General features: G+C 37.1%; 2 protein-coding genes across 29 annotated transcripts in view; one reads left to right on the plus strand and one right to left on the minus strand.

The window, feature by feature from the left end:
- Nucleotides 1-1,288: 1,288 nt before the first annotated feature.
- STRADB (STE20 related adaptor beta) lies at nucleotides 1,289-10,216 on the minus strand. 10 transcript variants are annotated; one of them, XM_040562462.1, is made up of 13 exons: nucleotides 10,103-10,188; nucleotides 9,130-9,223; nucleotides 7,984-8,040; nucleotides 7,609-7,689; nucleotides 7,149-7,248; nucleotides 6,524-6,645; nucleotides 5,951-6,059; nucleotides 5,298-5,421; nucleotides 4,533-4,704; nucleotides 4,019-4,123; nucleotides 3,566-3,795; nucleotides 2,932-2,974; nucleotides 1,289-2,528 (listed from the first exon to the last, which is right to left on the minus strand). In XM_040562462.1, exons 3-13 carry the CDS (start codon nucleotides 7,993-7,995, stop codon nucleotides 2,376-2,378), a joined length of 1,251 nt encoding a protein of 416 aa, XP_040418396.1. In that variant the 5' UTR covers nucleotides 7,996-8,040; nucleotides 9,130-9,223; nucleotides 10,103-10,188; the 3' UTR covers nucleotides 1,289-2,375. The 10 variants fall into 10 exon arrangements, with proteins under 10 accessions (XP_040418396.1, XP_040418399.1, XP_040418401.1 ...); XM_040562465.1 differs by having other exon boundaries at nucleotides 10,055-10,135; XM_040562467.1 differs by lacking the exon at nucleotides 10,103-10,188 and adding an exon at nucleotides 9,807-9,909.
- The window catches only part of TRAK2 (trafficking kinesin protein 2), a 39,796-nt gene continuing 24,448 nt past the window's right edge, over nucleotides 8,745-24,092 (plus strand). For 3 of the 19 annotated variants that reach the window (XM_040562376.1, XM_040562384.1, XM_040562391.1), the window contains exons 1-4: nucleotides 10,288-10,386; nucleotides 11,688-11,758; nucleotides 18,903-19,236; nucleotides 20,141-20,332. In XM_040562376.1, coding sequence (XP_040418310.1) covers nucleotides 19,200-19,236; nucleotides 20,141-20,332 — 229 coding nt within the window. In that variant the 5' untranslated portion in view covers nucleotides 10,288-10,386; nucleotides 11,688-11,758; nucleotides 18,903-19,199. Of the gene's footprint in view, nucleotides 8,807-10,270; nucleotides 10,387-10,547; nucleotides 10,675-11,239; nucleotides 11,331-11,687; nucleotides 11,759-16,219; nucleotides 16,350-18,312; nucleotides 18,673-18,902; nucleotides 19,237-20,140; nucleotides 20,333-21,447; nucleotides 22,708-24,092 lie in introns of those variants that run through there. The other 16 variants (XM_040562381.1, XM_040562390.1, XM_040562392.1 and 13 more) reach the window with 12 other exon arrangements.

Consider the following 24,092-nt stretch of genomic DNA (forward strand, 5'->3'; position numbering starts at 1 on the left):
CAAGCTATCAATTTGTTTCACTGATCATGAAAACATTTTGTAAATGTATAAGAAAAAAAAATCTCATGGAGCTTAAATACAATATTCCTTGAAAATTTCAAGTCTAAGTTCAGCTCTAGTTCATATGCTAGTAACACGTTTGGTATGAGTAAAAGTAAATAAACAGGTGCTCTGAGAAATAACAGGTTTATTGTGCTGAGAAGTGTGTCAGTTTGGAATAGAAAGTCCCAACAACCTGCATCTTAACGATACAGATCATGTATCTCAGATTTTGAAAACACTAATTGTATGCAAAAACTTTTTCATAGCACCGTATCTCAGATTTCCAGTTGAACACAGTTTTGTTTCCAAGAATTTGCTTTCAGGTGCCAGGTAGTTGAAACCTCCTCAACAATATGATGATTACACTTTTTTTGGTGTTAACTGATGCTTTGTATTTTGCATTATTCTTTAGAGGAAAGTATCACAGTTTATGAGCAAAACTACAACGAACCTTTCAGTAAACTTATTCAGGGACTAGTTTCAAGTATTTATGGTTACTTTAAAAATTAATAGAAGTCACAGTGCCTCTTAATTGCTTTTGTTTGATTTTTTTTTTTTTAATGCAGCAGTTCTAACAGTAAGAATTTTGAGCTTTTTAACTTATAATACTGCATCTCACTTTCTTCTTAAAAGTTACATTAGTACATGAACTGGAACGGTATTTAGAAAAAAGTAATTCTAGTTTTTCCACAGAAAGAAAGATAGCAGCAAAGTAACTCAATTGGAATATTTGGTTGTTTAAATCAGTCTTAAGTTCATTATTAGTATTCAAGTTTATTTTTATAGAGGGATTGCAGGGTACTGTTCTTTCAAATGAGCTTGCAAACACTAGCACTTCAGCCGTATGAAATTTTCTGCATTTTTTTTTTTTTAAGTGTAATAATATTCATTCAGACGTCTGTAATTGAAATATATACAACTTCATTCATATTTTCACTTGTTTGACTTGGGGTTTATGTACACTGTTACTTAAAAATTACTTGTAGATTCTGTATTTTATTTTAAAAGTTAAAATTCTTAGTGGTTAGGAATTAAGAACCTTATGGGGTTCATGTAAGACTAATGTCTTCTCTAAAGAGTGCACAAGTTATTAATATTTTTATGACTAACTAGAATAACTTACCCATTTAAATAACTATTTTCTTAACTAGTAGCTGACATAAATATGAAATTTATTTCTTGCAGTAACAATAAGCTGTTAGTATAATTGAACTGTGGTGAAAATAGAAGTACAGAAACAAATGGAGGCAGATAAGGTAAGTTTATTGAAAGGTTCTTAATTTTAGTTTTACCTATTATGTTTTGAATTATGAGAGCTCTTTTCACAGCATAGTGAGTAGAATTGATTTTTTTTTATTAATACTTCAGTGTGGTCATTTAGAAATTCATGCATCTCAGGCTTGACTTCTGGTCATTTTGCCTTCAAGGCTTTGCAGGGAAGCTGCTGGCAAAGCAGAAGTATTCTCAAGGCTGGTTGCAGATAAGCCCAGCTGTGTAAGACTCAAGTACTTAACAGTGGAATGTTGTATAAGTTAAAAACTCAAAATGTATCCATTCTGTATCTATACACTTTCACTTCTGTCAGAACTAGTCAGTAATAGGTACTTTGGGACAGAACTTTTTCCTAAAATGTAGTGAGGATATATATATATATATTTTTTTTAAGACATCAATAAATGCAGATGCAAAAGCACAAATTTGTACTAAAACTGTAGACAAATGCAAGAGTATGAGTCATTTTCAAGTAGCTTCTCTGGGCAACATGCAATATTAAAATTGCAGGAAAGACTTGATGGACTGCTAAACTGGCAAGTATTGACAGCATGTCAAGTGAGAAAAATGTCTTCTGGGAGGTGTGAGAAATTTTTTTTTCGTATCATCAGCTAATTTCTGCAGTAGAGGATTCCTCCTTACTGTCATATCATTTGGGTGATAATGAAAAGACAAGTAGATTGTTGAAGGAAGGCTGTAGACAAAAAACAAAGCCTTGCATTCAGAAAGGCAATTGATCTGCAGTAATGTGAGCTAAAAAAAATGCATTATAGACAACAAATAAGAGGGCTCCTGCTGTATTTTTAAAGAAATATTTGGAAGGAGGGAGATAAGAGGTCAGTCATTCTCTATATACAGTTTTCCTTGTGGTCAGAGAAAGTGAGGTGTACTGCACTTCGTGATGCCCAGATGGGATTAAGTTAATGAAATATGGCCACTTCAACTGCATTTTCAAGTATACCTTGTCTAATCGTATTTTAACCATACAAAGTAAAGCAGCAAGTAGAAATCACATTTTCCTTATTTGAAGCACAGGAGAGGTATGATTGTTTGGTGTCTGCTTAGAATTCCCAGTCTGTTTCATGTTGATTTGTAGTAATGCATCCAAGTTCAATCCCAGCTGTTGCTGAGGGCAGTGCCAAGAGCTCTGATCTACTATTTTGAATAGGAGGCGGTAACAGGGACAGTAGTGAGCTCTGTGTTTGTTCTTTTATCTAGAAAGAAGAAAAGAAACAAAAAAGGACTGCCTGTAAATCTGCATAACCTTGTATCTGACCATTAAAAACACATGAAATCATAGAGCCATGTTCTTGCATTTTACAATACTGAAAGCAACAGGAAAAGAGGTTTACCTTTCCTTACTCTAGAGAAAGTTGAATTAGTCTTCAGCAACTGATCACGTTAGCTTTGCAGTCCTTCTGCTTTAAATCAATAATATTAACCAATTTTCTTATTAGTTAGGCCAACTTATAATAAAATAAAAACTGTTTGAGGCAAATAGGCTGTTACCTGCTGCTTTTTGCTTTCAGCTGATCTAATTATTCCATAATCCAACTCTAAAATTTTGTGACTTTAGATTATAGCTGTGTCATTTAATAAAAAAATTAGTAAACTCACCTGCTTGAAGAACGTATGCGAAAGCAAACTGCTTGCTGATGGCCTGGAACACAAAATTAATGATACAATTACATTTTGAAAAGTTAAATACTGCTTTTGGAAAAGGGGCTAGGTTGACAAATCAGTTTCAGCTGTGTGGTTATTTGTCCATAGAACAAATGTGAAGCATGAGAAAGGCAGCACAGAACTCTTAAACTCTGTGCCTCAGTTTATAGCAAGGACACTACTAAACAAATCAGTTTACTTTTAGTTTTCTTTTCATTTTTCTGCTTAACAAAGAATTTAACGTCTCATTCAGAAAAGACATCGTACTGAAAACATATACTTCAGTTTGTTGTTTTTTCTTGGACAGAGTGCAGGTTTAAAAATTAAACTTGTTGAACCACTATACAAAGTACACTCATTGTAAGAGATTCAGGCCTGGGGGATGTCAAGCCTGTAAAAGCACAGTTCCGTTACCAGGCATAATAGTTCTTAAAGTACAAGACCAATGTTAAGTGTAGTGTTTTGTAGAGTAATTCTGGTCTGAAATTCCGATTTTAAGAGCATTCAACTAATTATTGTATCCTAAACTGTGAGCTATACTTAGTCTAAGACTGAAGTGACAGAAAATTAATTTTTATGAGAACATTACCTTTTCTCGGGGTCCTGTTGCAAACAAAGTTCTACCAAGTTGTGGAAAGCAGGGGAAAACGTTTTGGAAAAGGGAATTTTTAGTCTTTCACTGGTCATTGTGCGTGTCATACTCTCACCAATTCCAGAATCAACACCTGATCGGGAATTCTTCATCCTGGATTCCCCATGGGGGAAGGTATTTATATCCCAAGGACAATATGCAGGACCTTTCAGTTTTTGCAGCAGCATCTAGTAGAAAGGAACATCATTTAGAAGATTCCAGCACCTATCTAGACCTACACAGGCTACACTATGAAACTTCATAAATTGAAGGATTATTTGATCTAGCAAGAAGCATGCATGTTCGAAATAACTAAAAGCAGACATCATTTCATCAGTAATAGTACTGATTTCTCTCAATAAAATAAAATAATCTGAGTTTTCTGAAGTAGAGATTAGTTCAGCATCATACCTGAGTGCGAGGCATATCTTGAAATGGAACATGTCCATTGGCTAATTCACATGCTGTGATTCCCACACTGTAAATATCAGACTTCATGTTATACCCAGACAAATCCTGTAAGACGAATAAAACTACTGCATCACTAAAGCTATTGATCAGTACAGACAAAAATACATCTACATATTACAAGATTTTAATATCCTGTAGTCTACATAGGATTGAGGCAATCAACAAATTGTGAAACTTCAGGCTTTTTTCAAAAATCTGAAGAGAATTTTTAGGCTCTGCACTAGTTTTTAGGAAGAAAGTCGGGTGAAGAGATTCAGTTGTACAGCACCACCTTACTAATGGCTTTAAAACCTGTTCTCTTTAGGAAAACTACAAATTCAGCACATCTGTTTTGTTCTGTTTTGAAGTTGCAGTTCAACAGCTTCTATTGCACTTCAACAAGCAGACTTAAGCTAGAAGTTGAGTACTTCCAGTAACTTTGAAATAGGAAGAATGAAGTGTAATTTATACTGACCTGTCTCAGTAGTTCAGGACTCAGCCAAGGAAGTACAGACGTACTAAACTGGGGGAAATCATATACCACCTTTGACTTTTGTCCATTGTTAACTAAACTGTATAAATTGTTTAAACCAGAGAGAGAAACCAGTCCATCCCCTGAAATCAGAATGTGGCTAGCTTTAATATTCCTGTAACACAAAGTTGTAAATTTTAGTTACACATTACTCAAAGCACCACTAAAGTAGTAAGGCTTTCCTATTTCATTAACTTACATTGAGATGTTTACATTCGGTTCTATTTATCAGATTAATTTCATGAAAGGTCTTCACTCAGTACGTCTTTTTTGATACACCCCAAAAGAGAGAAGAGGCTAGCAAGAAAAACCGATTGCCAGAAATTGGAGAAGGGCCTTCCTTTCTGGCAAAGGGTGTAAAGTAAGGAATTTACTTCTACAACTCTCATTCTCTTCAGCTTCAAAAACATAAAGCCAGACAAATGTACACAATGATTGAAATAAGAGGACATGTTACAGAAATACAATCCCTGTACCAGCTGTCTTTAAACAATTTGTGGATATCTGTTCTTGTTAAGCTTCTGCAAACTTGGTTCTGCTATATTATTAAAAAAAAATGCTCCTGCACTATGTGTGACATAAGAAGGAATACAGAAAAAGGAAAGGAGACAACACGTGAGATGAAAATGGGTTTTGAAGTGAAACTAAATTCTTAATAAACTAGATGCTGTAATGTGATTCTTACCTATGGCACTGACATTCTCCTACCTGTGAATGTAGCCATTCTGGTGCATGTAATTTAATCCTCTGATTGCACCAAACAAAATGTTCCCTATCAAAGCTTCACTCATTCCTTCAGGAAAGTAAGTCTTCAGCAGGTGTCTAGCAGAACCTAGAAGAGGGAGAAAAAACACTAACAACTATCTAAGTCTAACAAGCCTTGTTAAACTATTTGTCTATGCTTGCTTCCTTGTATGCATTCACAAGAGTGGTATTCTTGTTTTTATACTGCCTATGATACATCAAGAAAACTTACACGGATGCAGCTGATGCATCCATCAAAGATCACAGTCAAGTCACGCTGGGTAACTGAAAGTCTATGCCAAACCTGCACTGAAACCAAACAAGTTTTCTGTTGGCAAAATTAAAAATTCTGTAAAGTCAAATGCATCTCCCAGTTATCATTCCACATATTGTGGCTGTTAGGATTAACTGCAATTTAAGTTCAAATGCCAATCTTTGCTGGGGAGGAAGATGATATACAGAAGGCTTCTCTAAACAAATGGTTTAGGAAGGTGTGCTCCACTCCCTTCTTCTGTACAAGACAGGAGATGCTTAAAAAACACTCATGAACTGTGTGGCATAAACTGTATCAGTCCTTTTTTTGTTACTATTCCTAAACTGCAGTTAACAGTCCTTACCATAGGCCATGAATGGAGAAATGACCCAAAGCCAACTACCAGCTGTAAACACAGTCCAAAACGTCATTACGTTGGGATGCTGGAAAAAGTGGGATAAAACCACCTCATTCTATGGAATTAAATGAAAATGGATATGTTAACCACAAGACATCTGTCTTACTAAGAGCATTAATTATGTCAGTAAGCAGTAGAAAGAACTGTTCCCTGTGGGCATTTATACTGAGTTGCAGGTGATGTGCGTAGCCTGCAATAGAAATCCAAATAGCTTGTGTATGACTGCGTTTGTCTGAAGTCAAGTCTAGTTTATTCATGGTCTGAAGTTTTGCTGTTAAATGTGGAGTACAAAATGCCTTTCAAAAGAAAAGTTGTACAATTATGAGTATTTCTAAAACATTTGCCAATGGTTTCTTCAGAAAGCAACTCTCAAATTTATACATGCCTCGCGTTGTGCCTTTGAAGTGAAAACTTGACCTAAATGACCCAGTAAAAACACGAAGGCTACCTCTGTTTAGTAAACTCCTATGTGTTCATCAGTATCTTCACCAAACTGGCACTGAAGTGCTGTTGCTTTACCTGTAAGGCTTTCAAATGCTCTTCAGAGCAACTTTCTAGGTCTGTGATCCTTACAGCAACTTGCATGCCTGTAGGTGTATGCCGTGCAAGGTAGACTGAAGTTAAGTTGTTGAATCTCCTTCCTGAAACCAGAAGTGGATACCTTAACAATGGAAAATGTAATAATCTACCACATAATTTTCTTCGTATTTAGAGATCACTTTGCAGTTACACTTTACATCACTTTTAGCATCCACATTAGAATATAGAATAAACACACATGCACAGTGGGATTCAGTGCAGACATCCTTAGGACAATCAACTCAAGTAGCCAAATGGTAAGAGATGATGTTAATGCTGTATTTATTGTTCACATACCATATATTAAAAAAAACACTAATGTCCAAATGCACAAACATCAAAAGAAAATTTCAGATAACTGTTAATTTCTTATATTTTAAAACAAGTGATAACTGAAACATGAGAGCTGTTCTGTACTTCTCTCAACTAAGTAGATACAAGATTAGTTCTAGTAAGCTGATAATACATTTTCCAAACTTAATAAATATTTATTGCAGTTAGCAATAACCTAGCGAGAGAATGCATCTGCAAGAACAAGAAATATTTTAAGGTATGGTTATATTACCTATTTCCACCTGGAGTTCATAGTGAGAGACATTGGAAGAACAAAATATCATTTCATTCTCTCCTGTAGATGGGGGAATCCAGGTTAGTTCAGAATCAGCCTAACAGTGAGGAAGAACACAGTTCTCAGAATTACTGTGTACATTTATTTGTTTAAAGTAAATGCAGAAATAGCATTAATCAGAATGTTAAGATCAAATGCTCAAGTCAGAATATTCAGGACAGTGCTTTTACCACTATGCTGAGACTTCGATAAATAAGCTCCTGCGTTTTTTTTTTTTTTTTTTTAAACTACTACAAGATTAAGAGTAATACTTAGTCACCTATAGTTCTCTTCTGAAGTGGAAGACCCGAAGTACTGTGGTTATTTTTTTTAAGATGTGCCCCCTAATGAGATAATTTTTCACATGTACAGCTTCATATTTAACTTTGCCAGTTATTTTTTTTTTCTTTCTTCTTACCAGGCATTCATGGATGCTGCTCTGAGATTGCTTTTCTGGTCTGAGTGACTCAACTGGTGTACGTAGAATACAGGAACAGTCCTCGAGAACAGAAACAAGTGAGTGTTAGTGGACTTGCTGCAATTTATTAAACATGGCAAGGGGAAAGCATCGGAAGTAATCCCTATAAGTTCAGAAAGTTTTCCACTACAAGCAGTTAAGAAACAACACAGAGCATATGACAGACCCAGAACTAAACAGTCTCCTTTCCCGAAAGTTGATACAACAGCACTGTGGAAATCCCCTCAGGTATGACATTTCACCAGAACTTTCTCACTTTCAGATATGACTGGGTAACAAGGTACAACGGTCAAAGATTCTTAAATACAAACTTACCAAACAAGACATGGAACTGCTTTAGATGAGGGGAAAAGTCATATACACCCATTTATCCTAGAAAAATTAAAGTAGCAACAACATAAGATTGTCCATGAACATGTGACGAACATCAGTCTCTCTTTAAATCAGAGCTGAGGCATTCCTCTGTTATCTCACACACACAAACTTCTGCAGGTTTGGGAAGGCCTGCTTGTATCAAACCTTTAAGCAGCATGCAACGTACGTTTCAACTAAAATTTTCCTTTTTAATTCATGGGTTAAGAAATCCTATTACCATTTCTGAACGAGCAATGTAATTACAAGTTAACTGCATAAGTGCAGAGAATAAAAAAGAAATAGATTCATGAACCACTAGCAGTTCATAAGAAAGAAAAAAAAATGTCTGTTTTAAAGGAGCACAGCTGTACTAGTCATATTTCAGCTCAGCTGCGTGCAGATGAACTAGCTCACAAAAAGCAAGCCAAAAGCTATTACTCTTTCAATTGTGAAACACAGAGTGCAAATACTACTGTAGGGAACTCGAGTAAGAAAAGGAGGGAAAACAACTAATTTTTTCACATTACTTAGGTTACAGAATCAGCATTCAAACATCACAGATCAGAGTAGCCACTTTGCAAGTCCCCTAGCAGACTTGCTTTCTGCCTAATGTTTTGAAAGCTTACACGGGGAGGAGAGAGAGATGACTGTCTAATAAGCATATCAGGTTTCTGAAGTGTAAAGTGAGACTAACTAATTTACTTTAGCTACCTGATAATCTACAGGTGAGTCTTCTACCATGAAGAATCCTACTTGGCAGATGACATAAAGTCCACCAAGGGAGGTAATTCCATCTTAACACGTGATTATTGCTTGAAAGTTAACTTTAAAATGGTGAACTACTACATCAGAGACTGATCATTCTGTGTATCAAGGAGATAGGCTTGATTATATCCATCATTTAAATTATGTACACTGTTTAATCAAGGCAACAGTCTGAAAAGCTAACAAGCACTGACCACCCATCCACTGCCAAATATCTAATCCTTAATATCTTTATCCTAAAAAAATTGCTTGAAGTAATTCCTTTTTAAAGATGAAAAATGGAGACAAAAAGAGATCCTTAATAGGTATTTGGCTTCTTCCAAGGATCAGGACTTGACTTACCCAGCTTCACTGAGGAAGTCTGTGGCAGGGTAGGAAAAAAATGCAAATGCCCCAAGACATTGGCCAGTACTGTAACAGCTATAGTATCCTTCTCCTATTGGAAGAAAGAAATCTCATGCCATCATACAAGATAAATTACTCTGTTGCTTGGAACATGAATCTGCAAAAGTTAGGCTGAAGAATAAAGTCTTGATAACTAGAACATACTAAAGTGAAATTGAAGAATTTGTTCAAAGGTATGAAAGGGTATGACCAGCCATCAGATACGTCTGTGATTCACATTTTTCAAATAACATCAATAAGGTGTTTTTTCTTTTTTTCCTTCTGTAGTTTAATATTGCTTCCATTTTCATTATGATTTTGGGTCACGTCCCTACCAAAACCTTTTCTACATTTTTCTTTCCACAACACAGTCTTTCTTTGTACTGTAGATCGTGAGAGCAGCAGCCCACAGCTGAACTGACACATTCATCCTAGCTTGGCCAAAGCTTCAGATGCGGTGAACAGTGCGGGGAGAAAGCAGTTTGATCTATTCACAGGAAAACACAAACTGCAAACTGCGGAGACTCTGCAGCCCAAAGCCCAAGTACCTCAACCGCAGGTCGCGGTTCTGTTCCCGCGGGGCCGCAGCTGGCATTCGAATGCGGGAGCGGCCGCAGCAGCTCCTTGTTACGTACCCCGAGGCAGGGTGACCCCGGGAGCCTCCCGCAGCGCCGCTCCCCACTTGCTCTGTTCATCGTGCGCCGCGCCTTCCCCGCGGCGCCCCCGCCTCCCTCCGGCCCCCCGCGGCGGCCAGGATCGGGCTGCCCCTGCCTATGCCCCTGCCAGCGCGGCAGCGGAGGCCCCCGCTCCCCCTTCCCCGCCCGCCCGACTTCCTCCGCAGTGGGGCTGGGGGTGCGGCGCTACCGGCCCGGGGCCCCCTCACCCCCAGCACGGCCGTGAAGCCCTGCGGGAAGGAAGCACCCGTTCCTACCCGCCGCCAGCCTGAGGCCCCGCCTCGCTCCTAGCCCAAGCGGAGCCGCAGGGGGCGGTGGAGGCGGCACGGCGTACCGCGGGGCTGACCGCTTGCGGCGGCGGGTGACTCGGCCCTGCCGCGCAGCTTGCTGGGATTTGTAGTTCTGCGGCCGCAGGCGGGTGGAAGCTAGCGCTGCCCTGCTTCAGACGCCGGCTGATTACGTCGGGGCTGCCGCCTGGCGTCCCCGTCGACCTCGGATGCCGAGGGCGGGGGGGTGGAGCGTCGGAGCAGGCTCGGGGCGGGTAAGAGGGCTTCGGCGCCGAGCTAGGGTGACACAGTCGCCCTGGTCTCTTCTCTCTGTCCCGCGTGTTAACCTCTTCAGGGCCGCATTCTCTCCCTTGTCCCTTGGGGCCGTCCCCCGCTGAGCTGTGGTACCGCCGCGCCCTCTGGGTTCTCCCGGAGCAGCCGACATGCTGGGCATGGGGCGCTGCGGGGGGCGCGTCGCGGCTTGGCGTGCCGTGAGAGCACGGGGCTGGGCCCCCACTCGTCTGGCCTTGTGGCTCCGGGCGAGCCGTACCCTCACGTATGGTGTATGCTCCCGGGGAGGGAAGGCAAACAAAGAATTCCTCATCCTTTCCTGTGTTGCAATTGACAGAAATGTTTTGTTTGTTTGTTTGTTTTCGGGTGGTAATGTAGATATGCGTTATGTTAAAGCTTTATCCGTTCAATATATATGCTTAGACTGCAGTCAGGTGCTAGATCCTTGCTAGTGATGGCTGTGACTACAGGCATGGCAGATGGTGTGACCTTCAGCATGCTCTCTAGTTTCCTGTGTTATGAAAATATGGATTCTAAATCATGTGGGCTCTGCTTGGAAGTTCATGTTTCTGCTCTTAGAAGACAAAGCTTGATGAAATTTTAATTGTGGTCCATCATACATATGGTTTTGAGGGCAAGGAGATTTTGGCTTCCATAAATTTTTTAATTATAGTGTTGCATTCTGATCTTCTGAGTAAACTGTAATAATAGCTTTTTTCCTGTCAGCCACCCTAGTGAAAAAGTGCTATATGGAGTTGCAACCTTTATTTATTTATTTATTTATTAAAGGAATCGATCTATAGGCTGTTGAAAACATACTTTTTTGTTCTTTCAAAGATACTGTTGACTGATTGTGAGAATGCAATGCAAATACCTACTCTACTAGGAAATAACTTTTGACACAACGTGTTACAAGGTAGCATAGCAGGTTAGCTTTCATATACTTGTTATTTTTATATAAAGATGTATTTCCAAGTAAAAATTTGTTGACTTCTTAGGATTTTGGTCTTTGGTGCAATGATAACCACTCACTAAAGCCTGCAGCTATCTGATTTTATTTAATTACTTATGCTTTGCTGCTAAGAATATTACGTAGGAAATACTGAAGTTCATCTGTTATCTTCTTCTTTTCATATATTTTCACCGCTAGTCATAGTATAACTAGAATTTAATTTATTTTGTCAGCAGGAGGAAGGAAAAAAGTAGAACAGATATATGGAAAGCTGGATCTCATTAATTCCATTGTCTAAAGGAGAACCTGTTAGTCTTTTTTCCATTTTTCCAGTTCTCGTCCACAGCTAAGACTACCTGACTGGATGCGCAGACTGGGGGTAATGTGATACCTTAGATGTGAAGGTATTTGGCACTCTGTTCGTATTGGTACAGCCAGACATCATCTTGTCTGTTTGGAGGTACACTGGTTCGAAGGACTTGAAGAAACATAAAGGAAATGCACTGTAGACGACTAGTAAATAATGCTTTTCAACCAGATAAGTGTGCTCAATATTCATTTCTACTATTGTGTTTCTTGACTACATTGCCTTTGCTTTGAATCTCTATTTTCTTGCTGTTGGTATATATACATTTCAGGAAAGTTAAGTAGGTTGTTTACCTCATTCTTGTACTGAAAGTGTGCATACTTTTTTGTTTGCTTGCTTGCTTCCTTTTAATTGTGCTTTTAATATAGAAGGTAATATGAAAACAATGAATTACTAATACCTGAAATTTGACAGCTCTTTAGTGATGGTGTCCTCTGTTAGAACTGTATCAGTTTATCAAATTTCTATGATGAGTATTTGAAAATATAACTTAAGGAGTAGAGTGCTGGAAAATCACAGGCTTTTCTGTTGATAGTTTACATCTAATATAATAGAGGCCTTGCTGTGGTGAATATCGTGCAGTTGAAAGGCAATATTTTAGGAGGGATAAACGTGATTTGTTGATAGTTTTCCAAGAAGATACAAAAATAACATTTTCATAGAGATGTTTACAAAAGAGATGACAGATCCTTTTATCTAGTTGGATTGCTAGCAGTACTCTGGTGACTGGGTCTTATAGATAAGTCTGGTTTATTTTAATAAATACAGAATTATAACTGTTAAAATGCTGAGCACTAGCTGGGGTATATATTAAGAACTTTAAATCACTTGCTTGACTGAATTCAGCTGTGCAACAACCTGAAAACATTAGTGATTTTAGTGGAAAATGTTACGTTCATTTGAAGTATACTTGTATACTTCATAGACAACAAGATTCAATTTTTAAAGAACCCTCTAACAAACTTTTAATGAAATACTAGCACAGCACTTGCCTCATGAGTGTATATCACGTTTTTATACTCCCTAATCAACAAATACTGGATTCATGACAGTTCTTTTTTTCTTAAAAAAACAAAATAACTAAAAGAAGAAATAAAGTCTACCTGCAGAAATAAATGTATATGCGTAGTAATGTTTTGATTGTACATTTATGGAAAAGAAGTAGTAATTAATAAAACTTGATATGGGTATTTCATGTAGGTAGCATTCATCGTTTCAGCTGAAGATAGAATTCTATTAGGGATATGTTATTTTTACATTGTGTGGTAATGGTGGTATAGACAACCTCCAAGCATGGAGGACTTGCCAAAAACCTTGCTATCAAACTGAGATATGCAGCAGCATACATGTACACATATGCATAAAGCTTATATACCTGTACTTAAGTTGTTAGTTTGTTTGTTTGTTTTTGTTCCCCCCCCCTCCCCCTTAATGGAAATTGCATATTATTGTAAATGACTGACAAGGAGAAAAAGTCACAGAATCACAGAATCATCTAGGTTGGAAGAGACCTCCAAGATCACCGAGTCCAACCTGTGACTTAACACTAACAAGTCCTCCACTAAACCATATCATTAAGCTCTAAATCTAAATGTCTTTTAAAGACCTCCAGGGATGGTGACTCAACCACTTCCCTGGGCAGCCCATTCCAATGCCTAACAACCCTTTCAGTAAAGAAGTACTTCCTACTACCCAACCTAAACCTCCCCTGGCACAACTTTAGCCCATTCCCCCTCATCCTGTCACCAGGCACGTGGGAGAATAGACCAACCCCTACCTCGCTACAGCCTCCTTTCAGGTACCTGTAGAGTGCAATAAGGGCGCCCCTGAGTCTCCTCCAGACTGAACAATCCCAGTTCCCTCAGCTGCTCCTCTTAAGACTTGTTCTCCAGACCCCTCACCAGCTTCATTGCCCTTCTCTGGACTCGCTCGAGCGCCTTGATGTCCTTCTTGTAGCGAGGGGCCCAAAACTGAACACAGTACTCGAGGTGCGGCCTCACCAGAGCTGAGTACAGGGGGACAATCACTTCCCTAGACCTGCTGGCCACACTGTTTCTGATGCAAGCCAGGATGCTGTTGGCCTTCTTGGCCACGTGAGCACACTGCTGGCTCATATTCAGCCGACTATCGACCAATACTCTCAGGTCCTTCTCTGCCAGGCTTCTTTCTAACCACTGACCTCCCAGCCTGTAGCACTGCTTGGGGTTGTTGTGCCCCAGGTGCAGGACCTGGCACTTGGCCTTGTTGAACTTCATACAGTTAAAGTGAGTCTGTCTTGGCTTAAGTCTGGATGAAAAGCCTGAGAGAACTGTTGTGGCCAGCTTCGTGACCCTCTTGATATTCGTCATTTTCCAAGATGTGTTCTCCAGCTTTCCCTCTGAACCCTTACCCCACCCCAAATTCAAAAAAATCCAGGACATGCACAGGGTTCTATTTTTATTCTGTTTTCTTAGAGTTCTTTTCATATATCAGTTTCTTGAGGTTATTACTGTGTATAGTTAAGGTTTGCTTGTGATTATTTAGTAGTATGTTATTAGGATTGTTTTTGCTTACTCTTTAAAAGGATTTTTTTTTCCTTACATGAGAGAAAAACAAACATTTAGGTTTCTATAGGGACAGTAATGGCTGAAAGCAACATTGATGCTAGGAATGCAGCAAGTGTTAATTGTGATAGAAAAAGTTCACACAGACTTGTTTTTCAGTATACATTACTTCGTCTTCCATCTCCTGCTATGTACTGTTGGAGGATTTGGTCTCTGCCTCTGAGCAGCAGTCCCAGGAATGTTTTTGGCAGCAATTCAGTGTGGTCATGTTTGCTATAAGAATAGAACTGTTTCATTAACCTTGAAATGCAAAATATTTTTCTTGTTACTAGCTGACTTGACAACATTTCAATTGTAGTAATAAAAAGTTGTGTGTTTAATGACTTGATAAAATTGTTTTTATATTATATATTAACCTAACAGTAAAATTCAGAATTCTAGAGTAATTGACTCATTCATTTGGCTTCCTTTTGGAAAATTAATTTAGAATCTTCTTCATTGTTGAAATTTTATTTGTGTTAGTTGTGGCCTGTTGTCTCGTATCCTATAATTGCACAGAGGAACAAATCTAGTTTAGTCTTTCCAAGTGATGGTGAGGATTCAATTGCTCTCAAATAGAAAACAGAGGAAATAACAGTATATTTATATTTCAGTTTGGATGATGTCAAAAAAGATGACATATTTTGAATATGTTTTGAAGTTTTTATGCATGAAGAAATGTACACATATATTTGTTTGTCTAGTATTTCCAATTGTAAAAGCAACTCATCTCAGCTTTCAGTTAATTCAAATTTGAGCTCTCTGTTGATAGAAAGTCTTCTGAATTATATTGCATAATAACAAACTTAAACAGTTATGAAAAAGTAACCGTAGTACACATGGTATAGCATTTGTTTGTTTGTTTTCTTTATAGACTGTCAAGGTTTTGGTTTAAAAAAATACAGAGGAAATATTTTGTAATGTGATTAACCAAATATAAATAAAACATTGACTTGGATTAATATCATCCACTGTCACGTGGTTATAAAATGGAAATAATTTTTAGAATACAGTTTGTGAAATGTATTGCTGTACTAGATCAAATTTCTTCTGTGACACTTAAGAAATCTTCGAAACTCGAGGCAGACTAGTTATAAATACACATATAAGTAAATGTGACAGTAAGACTATAGGAAATGTTGAAAATAGTAGCTGATAAAATGTCAGAGTAAGACTGCATACTTTCATATTATTTCTAGTTTGCTTATTTAGGAGAAGTTGTAAGTCCGCATGTGAAAATTTTCATCAGCTTGTACCTATGACTATACCTGTAGAATATGGGTGACTAATTCTGTTTTATTTTACAAAAACACTTGCACCGGTATTTGAACTGTGTCTTACACATATAGATAGTAACTTAACTATATATAGCGCAAATTGGATATGACTCAATTGTTTTTTGTTTTGCGTTTACATTCCTTGCATAGATTAAAAAAAAAAAAATGAAATCTTCATGCAAAAGCAGCCATTCCTTATGTTCTTACTATTACTGAAAATAATATTTTTATATTGTTTTAGAGAAATACTTGCATCTATTATAAGTATGCAAGAATAGTAACTTTCATCAAGTAGAACAGGAATTTTCAGCTTTATAAATTTTGCCATTGATTCATCATTTTGGAAAGTTAGTCTAAGCACAGACAGTAGATAAGTGATTTTTTTTGCTGTTCAGAATTTTGGCCTTATATACGTGCACTTGGAAACTTCCAAGTATTTCAGCCACTTGTGTCTCAGTAGTCTCCATCATTTCTGATGTCACTTAAATGCAGAGATAATGTCTTTGCTAATGACAGTCTTTAAATTCTCAGGTAAATCTGTTTCAAGTCATATGACTATTTAAGGTAAACAAAATCAATAAAAGCTTGAGTGTCAATTGATAAGAAATATTGTGCTCATGTTGACCATTCCTCTGATTTTTCCCTTGCCTTCCTAGAAAGCTGCAGAAGTGACAGATTAAAGAAGGATTCTGCCTTGCATTGGTTAATTGTTTTTAAAATTGGACAAGAGTATAAATTTTGTAAGGGAGAAAAAAGCAAGAAAAATCAGGTATTAGTTACAAATTTCCTCACTTTCATGTGTCTGGAATATTAATCAGGGTTGACTTGTATAGAATACTTACAGTTATTTATTAAATAAGTAATTTGATCTTTTAGTCCAGACAGGACTTTCTTAAGTTTGGAGATTACAGTCACTAATAATGAACAATAAAGTAAGCTCTGGACTCTAATAATTTTTATCAAAAGTGTGCTGCTTTGATGCTTAAGTGGCATAGTTACTACTGGTAGGTTGCACAGCCCAATGCATCTACCTTATCAGACACAGACAACTCTGGTGTTACAATGCTTCCATGAGATTTCTGTGCAAAACGAGTATAGGATTAAGGTATTTATTGTGGAATTGTAGCTTCTGTGCTGCATGAAGAGTTCTGCTTAGAAATAGAACTGATTTTGTGTGTCCTGTGCTGATTATTTTCTGGGATGCCTTCCATCTCTTTGTACTGCTTTTAATTAATACCTTTTATAACTGCACTTTATACATTAATAACACTACAAAGGTAATGTAGGTGGAAACCATACATATGGATGCTGACATATCTCATCTGTGGGGCAGGATTGCCATTGCAAACATTTATTACCGGCCTCAGGCTCTGACTAGGCACAACTGCTATAATGCTGCATTGTCTTGTAACTGTGTGCTATCTTTCTTCCTTTAATGTGATTTGGATTTGTTTAATTGGCAGCTTTTGAATATGGTTTAGGGTAGAGGTCATAACCATAGTTCATACAGCAGCATAACAGTCTTGAGATTAAAGCTTGAATAACCAAAAGAAACAGTAATTTTGCATTTTTATTCAGTTTATTTAGTAAGGCTGCTTGCAAGCTTCTCCCTGTTAATATTATGTTACCTATCTAACTGCTTGTTAAACAGTTATGTCTCTTAAATTTTTGTTCTTCCTTCTGATCAACATTTAATACTGTATTGAAGTCCCTCAATACCATACTTGCAAAGTAAGGAATGTAATCTTGGCATGTCTGATGGAAAAAAAAAGAGACCCAAACCACCTTGCCTCGTGAGGTGGTTTTTCCTTATGTCAAACGTGGTTTACATCACAAACACAGTAAGAACTGCTGTGAGGCTTTTTCCTTTTAAGTACTTGTTTAACTGAGAAATAAATCTTGTTTAAGCGGAGCCATGTAGAGCTGCTTGCCCAGGACCATCTCCAGATGGCTTTTGAATATCTCCAAAGGTGGAGACTCCACAACCTATCTGGGCAACCTTTTCCAGTGCTCAGTCACCCTCATTTCTTTTCTTTCCTTTTTTTTTTTAAAAAAAAAAAAAAAAAAGTGCTTCTTCAGTTCAGTCAGGCTGTCCTGCATTTCCTCTTGTTCAACAACGATAAATGCAAAGTCCTGCACCTGGGGATGAATAAACTTGTGTACCAGTACATGCTGGGGGCTAACAGTCTGGATAGCAGCTTTGCAGAAAAGGACCTGGGGATCATTGACAGAAATACATAATATAATGCAAGAGGAATGTCAGTATAAAAATTGAATAAATGGTCTTACATCACTAAGAATCGAAGTCCCATAACAAATTAAGTTTCAAATAACAAATGTATCTGAAATCTCAGTCCTACAGTTCTTAGTAAGTGTCTAATATAGATAATAATTAAAACAGGTAAATAAAATACAAAGGAAGAAGGTATTGTTCATAAGTATAAGCTGACTTTAATGGAAGAAAGTTCTTTCTTGATCTCCTGCTAAACTGTACAAGCAGATGAACAGGCAGGCTCTTGGCTTTCTTTAAAAAGCTCCTGCACTGTCCATTTTGAGCTTGTCAAATGAAAGATTACTACAGATGACAAGACAAATTTGTGTTTGTGCTTGGGGAAACTCTTAAGAGCAAATTTGAAATTAATGTAAGCTTTAAAGAGAATCATGTGTTTACTGAATGTAGAGGGAGGGAAAATGAGACCTTGTTCTCTTGCATTTTTTGTTTTTCTGTCTAGGATTACTCTTACATTTTACATGGAAGATCATCAGTCTGTAATAAGATTGTAAATTTCTGATAGATCCAAATCTTAATTAGTGGACTTCTAAAGTGGAAGAGATTGAAGACAACAGTCCAGTAAAATTTCTTTATGCCAATCTAATGTTCAGAATGATGATTTTGAAATCCTGCCTTTAAAACCCATTGCTTTAAATGCACTTAGTAGCCTGAAGAAAATTTATCTTTAGTTGGAGCTGCTGTCCTTCAGTGTTGAAGGAAAGTGCCTCATTACAGTGAATGAGCCTGTAGTATACTAAATATTATATGGAAGAGGAGGAATGGTATAAACAAACAGTAATTGACGAAGTCAGTGGTGAAGGTGAGATGTCATGTTTGCAGGGAAAAGGCATATTTTTAATGACACATTTAATATATAATGTAATGTTTAAGGATTATTATTTTTTTAATCTTTTCATTTATTTTTATTTTGGGGGTTAAATGGTAGTACAGGGTGGAAACAGTCTGAAAGAAATGAGGTCATGTTAATTGACTGGTCTCATTTGAAAGCGTGAAATCTGTTAAGCTCTGGTGTTCTTGTTTTATTTCTAGGTGATGGCTGAGCTGAGAAGCTTGTGAAGCTTATATGAAATATCCTATAGATATTTCTGCTGATGAGTAGTAAGTCAGATGAAAGAAATGAACATGTCCTAAGAGAGCAATAGATCTGGAGTATGAATCCGTGTACAGAAGTGAGTTGATGCCAGATTTGTTAACATCTCAGTAGCTTGATGGCTGTCCCTTATTCTGTAAATCAAAGCCATCTTTCTGCCAAAGCAATAAGGGGACAGTGCACAATCTGACTACAGAATGTTATTTCTAAAGAAGTGAACTGTGAAGAAAAGACTCATGAATTTTGATCATAGGGTCTTGGAGAGCATTTCTGGTAAGTTGGAGAAATAATTCTGTTACAAGTCCTGAATGTATCTAATATTTTAAATAATACCAACCTGAAAACTGCCTTGCATTTGATATTCTTTGTATTGCTTACCTGATATTGCAAATCAACAAAAATGGTGAATCCTTTAATTAGCTTGTAAAATCAGTTTCCATTGTAAGATGTTTTTGATTCAGTGTTAATTATCAATATTGGCATTTCTTCCATTGAAAGATACTGAAGACAGTCTTCATCTTTGGTGGACATGTTCAAAAGATAATCATTGTATTGATGTGCAGTACTTTAGCAACGTAATGTTCCTTTTTTGCAATAATCTCAAGGAGACTAAGGGGAAAAAACAGGAAGAGCTAAATTTTACTGTTTAGAAGTTTGGGTACCATGTTCACATAAAGCATGATTCCATATGGATGATAATAGAATTTAGGATTTAAGTTGCCTGATTTTAAGGCAGTATTCCGTTGATATTTTCATTTACTTTATTCAAGCCTATGTTAACTACCAAACAAAACGATAAACAGAAGAAAAAGAAGTATGTGAATTTCCTTCAGGAAATCAACTGCTGCTAAAATGTAGGTCTGTGTTTTAGTTCAATAAGCAGGGAAAGATACAAATTGAAGCTCATTAAATGCACTGTATTTAAGAAGTCAGATGGAGCCGTGGCTAGAACAGCTTTGCAGGAAGTTACGGAATCACTTGGGGATGAGGAATTTGCAAATACTACAATATCAATCAGTTTTCTGGTAATTTGTCCAGTACAGAATAATTTTTTCAAACCTACTGAAAGTTTATAAAAGTATTTTATAGTATGTAGAATCTATACTGCTGTAGCATATAATAAATATATGGCATATTCAATAGTAATGTACTGTTAGTGGCATTTACTCACTTTTAGATGTCTGCTCCACTGAGGACCTCCCTGAGGTAGAATTGGTGAGCATGCTAGAAGAACAGTTGCCAGATTACAAGTTACGAGTGGACTCTCTGTATCTGTATGAAAATCAAGACTGGATTCAGTCTAACTGCCATGGCCACCTTCCCAAAATCTCTTCTCCAGTTCGTGATGAGGAGACTTTCCGTTACATGAGTGAGTATACCTGGGCCTAAGAATTTTTTTTTTTGGCATTGACATTTATTGAAGAGCAAAATGTAAATATAAACTGGTTAATATTTAAGTGTAGTGTTCAAATCTGGACATTTTTGCAGAGGTGGAATGAAAAGCTGAGTACAGAGGAAGTGCTTGTAGTTCAGCTCTGCCATTCTAAGAGCTGAGCTAGCATGTCCCATGGCTGCCTAATCATTAGATTTCACTTAGAAATAAGAGTGGAAACATCTGATAGTGAAAAAGAGGAAGGAACCTAGAATTGTGCTAGATTAGTTGTGATACGAGAGGTATGGAGTATACAGCAGTTCTGTTTTCACAAACATTAATAATGCTATGGTTCTTTTGATGGTATTTGTTCTGATGTTGTGTGTCAATGTTGCTTTTGAAATGCTATTAATGGTTTCTTCTGGAGATACAAATTGTGTGAATGTCCTGTAGGTGGGTACTATGTGGATGTTGATCACTGCTTTCAGGTTCTGAAAATACTAAGTAACTTTTTGCTACCAGTCAGTTGTGATTGCAGCAATCCTTAAAGCTAGCAGATCATAAGAAGAAAATGAACGGCATCATATCATGTGAAGAAACCTTCTATACCGTTTGATTTTAAACATATATAAAGGTTGCCAGAAGAACTAAACAGTAATTTGCCTGTAATTTCAAGTGTTTTCATGTGAAAAGAGGGGAACATTGTAAACAGTTTAGAGAAATGGCTACGTCTTGTTTCCTCCCTCTATTGAAAGGAACCACTTGGGAGAATTAACTTGGTATTTAGGTTCAACTTAGTATTTCTCTGTAATCAATGCCTCTCTGACGTATGTGTCACCTCTGCACAGGGATTTTTTGTTGTTTGTATTTTCAGCCTCCACCCAGGGCGTATAGCAAATGATTAAGTAAAAGTAACATATTACCTTTTACACATGCAGCAATCCCTGATTTAAAGCAAGCTTGTTTTTGATTGAACTTTCATGCCTGAATTTGTTTTTAACTGTGGAAAGCATTTTGAAAGCCACTTAACGATTATTGCTTGGTCTGTTTCTGATAATAATATTGTAAACAAATAATTTTATATTGAGTGACCGCTTTTATAGTTCAATTGAAGTGATTATGTGTAGTCAGTGGGGTGTGTACTTATCTCTAAGCTTTAATTAGAAAGAGTTGGGTTCAAAGTCTGTCAGTGCTGATAGCAACTTTACATCAAATGTGTCTCTGGTCAGTGCCTGCAGTTCCAGTGTAATGAAGCACATTGCTCCAAGAGAAGACACTTCAGTCAGCGTGAGCTTGCATTTCCAAGCAGTGAGAGGTGGCAGGGGTTTTAAGTCATGATTATTTGGCTGTCAAAATGCTACAGAAACTGGTGTCTTCCTCTTTCACCCAGCAACAAGTTCTTTGCAACTACAGGAATTTCTCCTGTGTAAATAGTGAACTGCTTGTGAGAGGTGTTTTTTTTTTTTTTTAAACAGTTTCCTTAGTTTTCTTGATATTCTTAAAAATGCACTGTAACTATCATTGTAAATTTCTGTCCAGAAGTGAATCTTTAGAATGAGTCTGTCTTAGAATTTTAGGATAACATAAATGCTTCTATATGTGAGATTAAAATTTGGCTACCCAACTTGGATGTGAAATACATCACGTTAATTTAAAAGATCACTGTTAGGTATAACTAACACTGTCAACACTGTTTTAACTGTTGAGTCATATAAATTCAAGAGAAATGTTTTTTTGTTTCCCCTAGAAATTGTCTAGACAAAGAGAAGGAATGTAACTGTTATCATCTGAGCCTAGTAACTTACAGGAGAATACTGGGAACGTCCTGGACAGATAGAAATACGAATTAGTATTTAGTTATAGTCACTGCTAAATAGCTTGTTAGCTGAAGTTTGTATCTTTCTTAGTATTGACTGGAATTGGGAATAAATGTGACAATCATAGTTGTGAAGCATAACTTGGGGGTTTTATGCATCTCTCTCTCCCTCTATATACAAATGGAAATTTTTTTGCAACTTTTGCTGAAAAGAATGGTGAACTTATCATTTGAGTCAATTTGTATTTGACATCTAGGGGGAAAATAGCAATGCAATACTTGCTGCACTTGCTCCTCCTCTTTTTATAGCTGCTGCTGCCTATTAGAAGGTGGATCTAATTAGTGATCCACTTAGTGTGAGTTCCTACTGGCACTCACCTAGTCTTCTGTGAGGTGGAAGAATATTTTCTCCTTCAACGTTGGTAGAATAAGAAACCTCAAATTACAAAACATCTGTCTTTAGAACTACTTTGTATATGTGAATAAAGGAACATGGCACAACATAACAAGAATATTAACCAAAATGAAGAGTTGCTTGCAGCCTTCTCATGGCGAGGTGAGTAAGCAGAAATTGCACATGTGTGTTCACAGTAGAGAGTTGTAACAACTATGTATAAATTTTTTCTGTAGTGTAAGAAAGTAACAAAAGTTGTATGGAGCTAAGTTTCAAAGCTGTTAGTTCTGAGATTTCATTTACCAGAGCACATATACTTGTTTGTGTTTTTAGGAACCTACCAATCAGAGTAACCATGTATGTAACTAACATAGATCTTTATTAAACTGATTTAGCACTGGATAGAAACTTCTACTTGAAATCATCTGGTGGGAATACTTACCACAGGAGAGCTGGCTATAATATTCTGCCTGCTAAGGGCTGGAGGTTATTGGGCAGTGAATTTTCAAAATATTAGTAAGATGAGTGCCCTCTCAGCAAACAAGGTCAAAGTGGCACAGTATAACTGACCTCCAAAATGCAAAGACAAGTACTTTAAATTTTGTAAGGATGGTTTTCTATTTTTGCACCACTTGGAAATAGAGTTAGCAAATGGCAGTGCTTTAAGTTCAACACTCCTTAATAGCATGTGTTTGATTTTTATGCCTACTAATCTACTTGGTAAAAAGTGTTTGATTTGTTAGTTTCATTTTTCTTCCCTGTTAAACTGTTAGAGAAACAGTTCAGTAAACCTCATTCTTCTGTATTGTTCTTTCTTTTCTCCTGTCTTTCAAGACTGTATAAGTTTTCTTCTATACTAAAATGCAACTTATTTTTGTTCCTAACATATAGCTTTAGTGTTATGTTATGCAAGGTTATCTGTGGGCATTACCTACATAAAGGATATACATAGCTTACATAACATGCATATATAGTTAGTGTGCACTTCAGCTTAGCACTTCTCTATCTCATAACCACATCAGCAGCCCTCAATAAGAACAAAGACAAAAAAACAACAACAAACAGAACCAATACTACTATGTACTCAGAGCATGAATCAGGTTTCAACAAGGCAGAAAAATCTCAGAAATAGATTTAGACCAAATCCCATAATAATCTCATAATAATTTTACAATGCAGAGATGATAGAATTAGTTTCAAAACAGGTTAACTTATGTCTCCAGTTGAAGTAGATACTTTCATATTTATTCAACTTATCTTGCTGCCTTCTTTGCTTTCATGGTCCTGAGTCCCTAAAGCAAAAATAGCAAATTTAAGGCCACACAGAAATAAAGGGAGAAAACAATTATTTTCTACTTGCTGTCAGCAAGCAATGTGTTGCCATGTTTTGGGAAGCAAGGCCTCAATTCACATAGTGATTGCTCAGGAAGACAGATGACAAGAGTCATAACAAGAGTCCCCCCCCTTCTCTTTCCTCTGCTCAGCTTTTATTGCTGAGCATGCTGTCATATGGTATGGAAAATCCCTTTAGTTTGTTTAGGTCACTA

Source organism: Cygnus olor, chromosome 6 (assembly GCF_009769625.2).
Source record: "Cygnus olor isolate bCygOlo1 chromosome 6, bCygOlo1.pri.v2, whole genome shotgun sequence".
NCBI classification, from domain to species: Eukaryota; Metazoa; Chordata; class Aves; order Anseriformes; family Anatidae; genus Cygnus; species Cygnus olor.

Coding starts and splice junctions, on each gene's coding strand:
- STRADB (XM_040562463.1), bottom strand. Junction 2,975..3,565: donor CAACAGGACCCCGAGAAAAG/GTAATGTTCTCA, acceptor TTTGTGTTCCAG/GCCATCAGCAAGCAGTTTGC. Junction 2,529..2,931: donor CGCATACGTTCTTCAAGCAG/GTGAGTTTACTA, acceptor TCTTCTTTCTAG/ATAAAAGAACAAACACAGAG.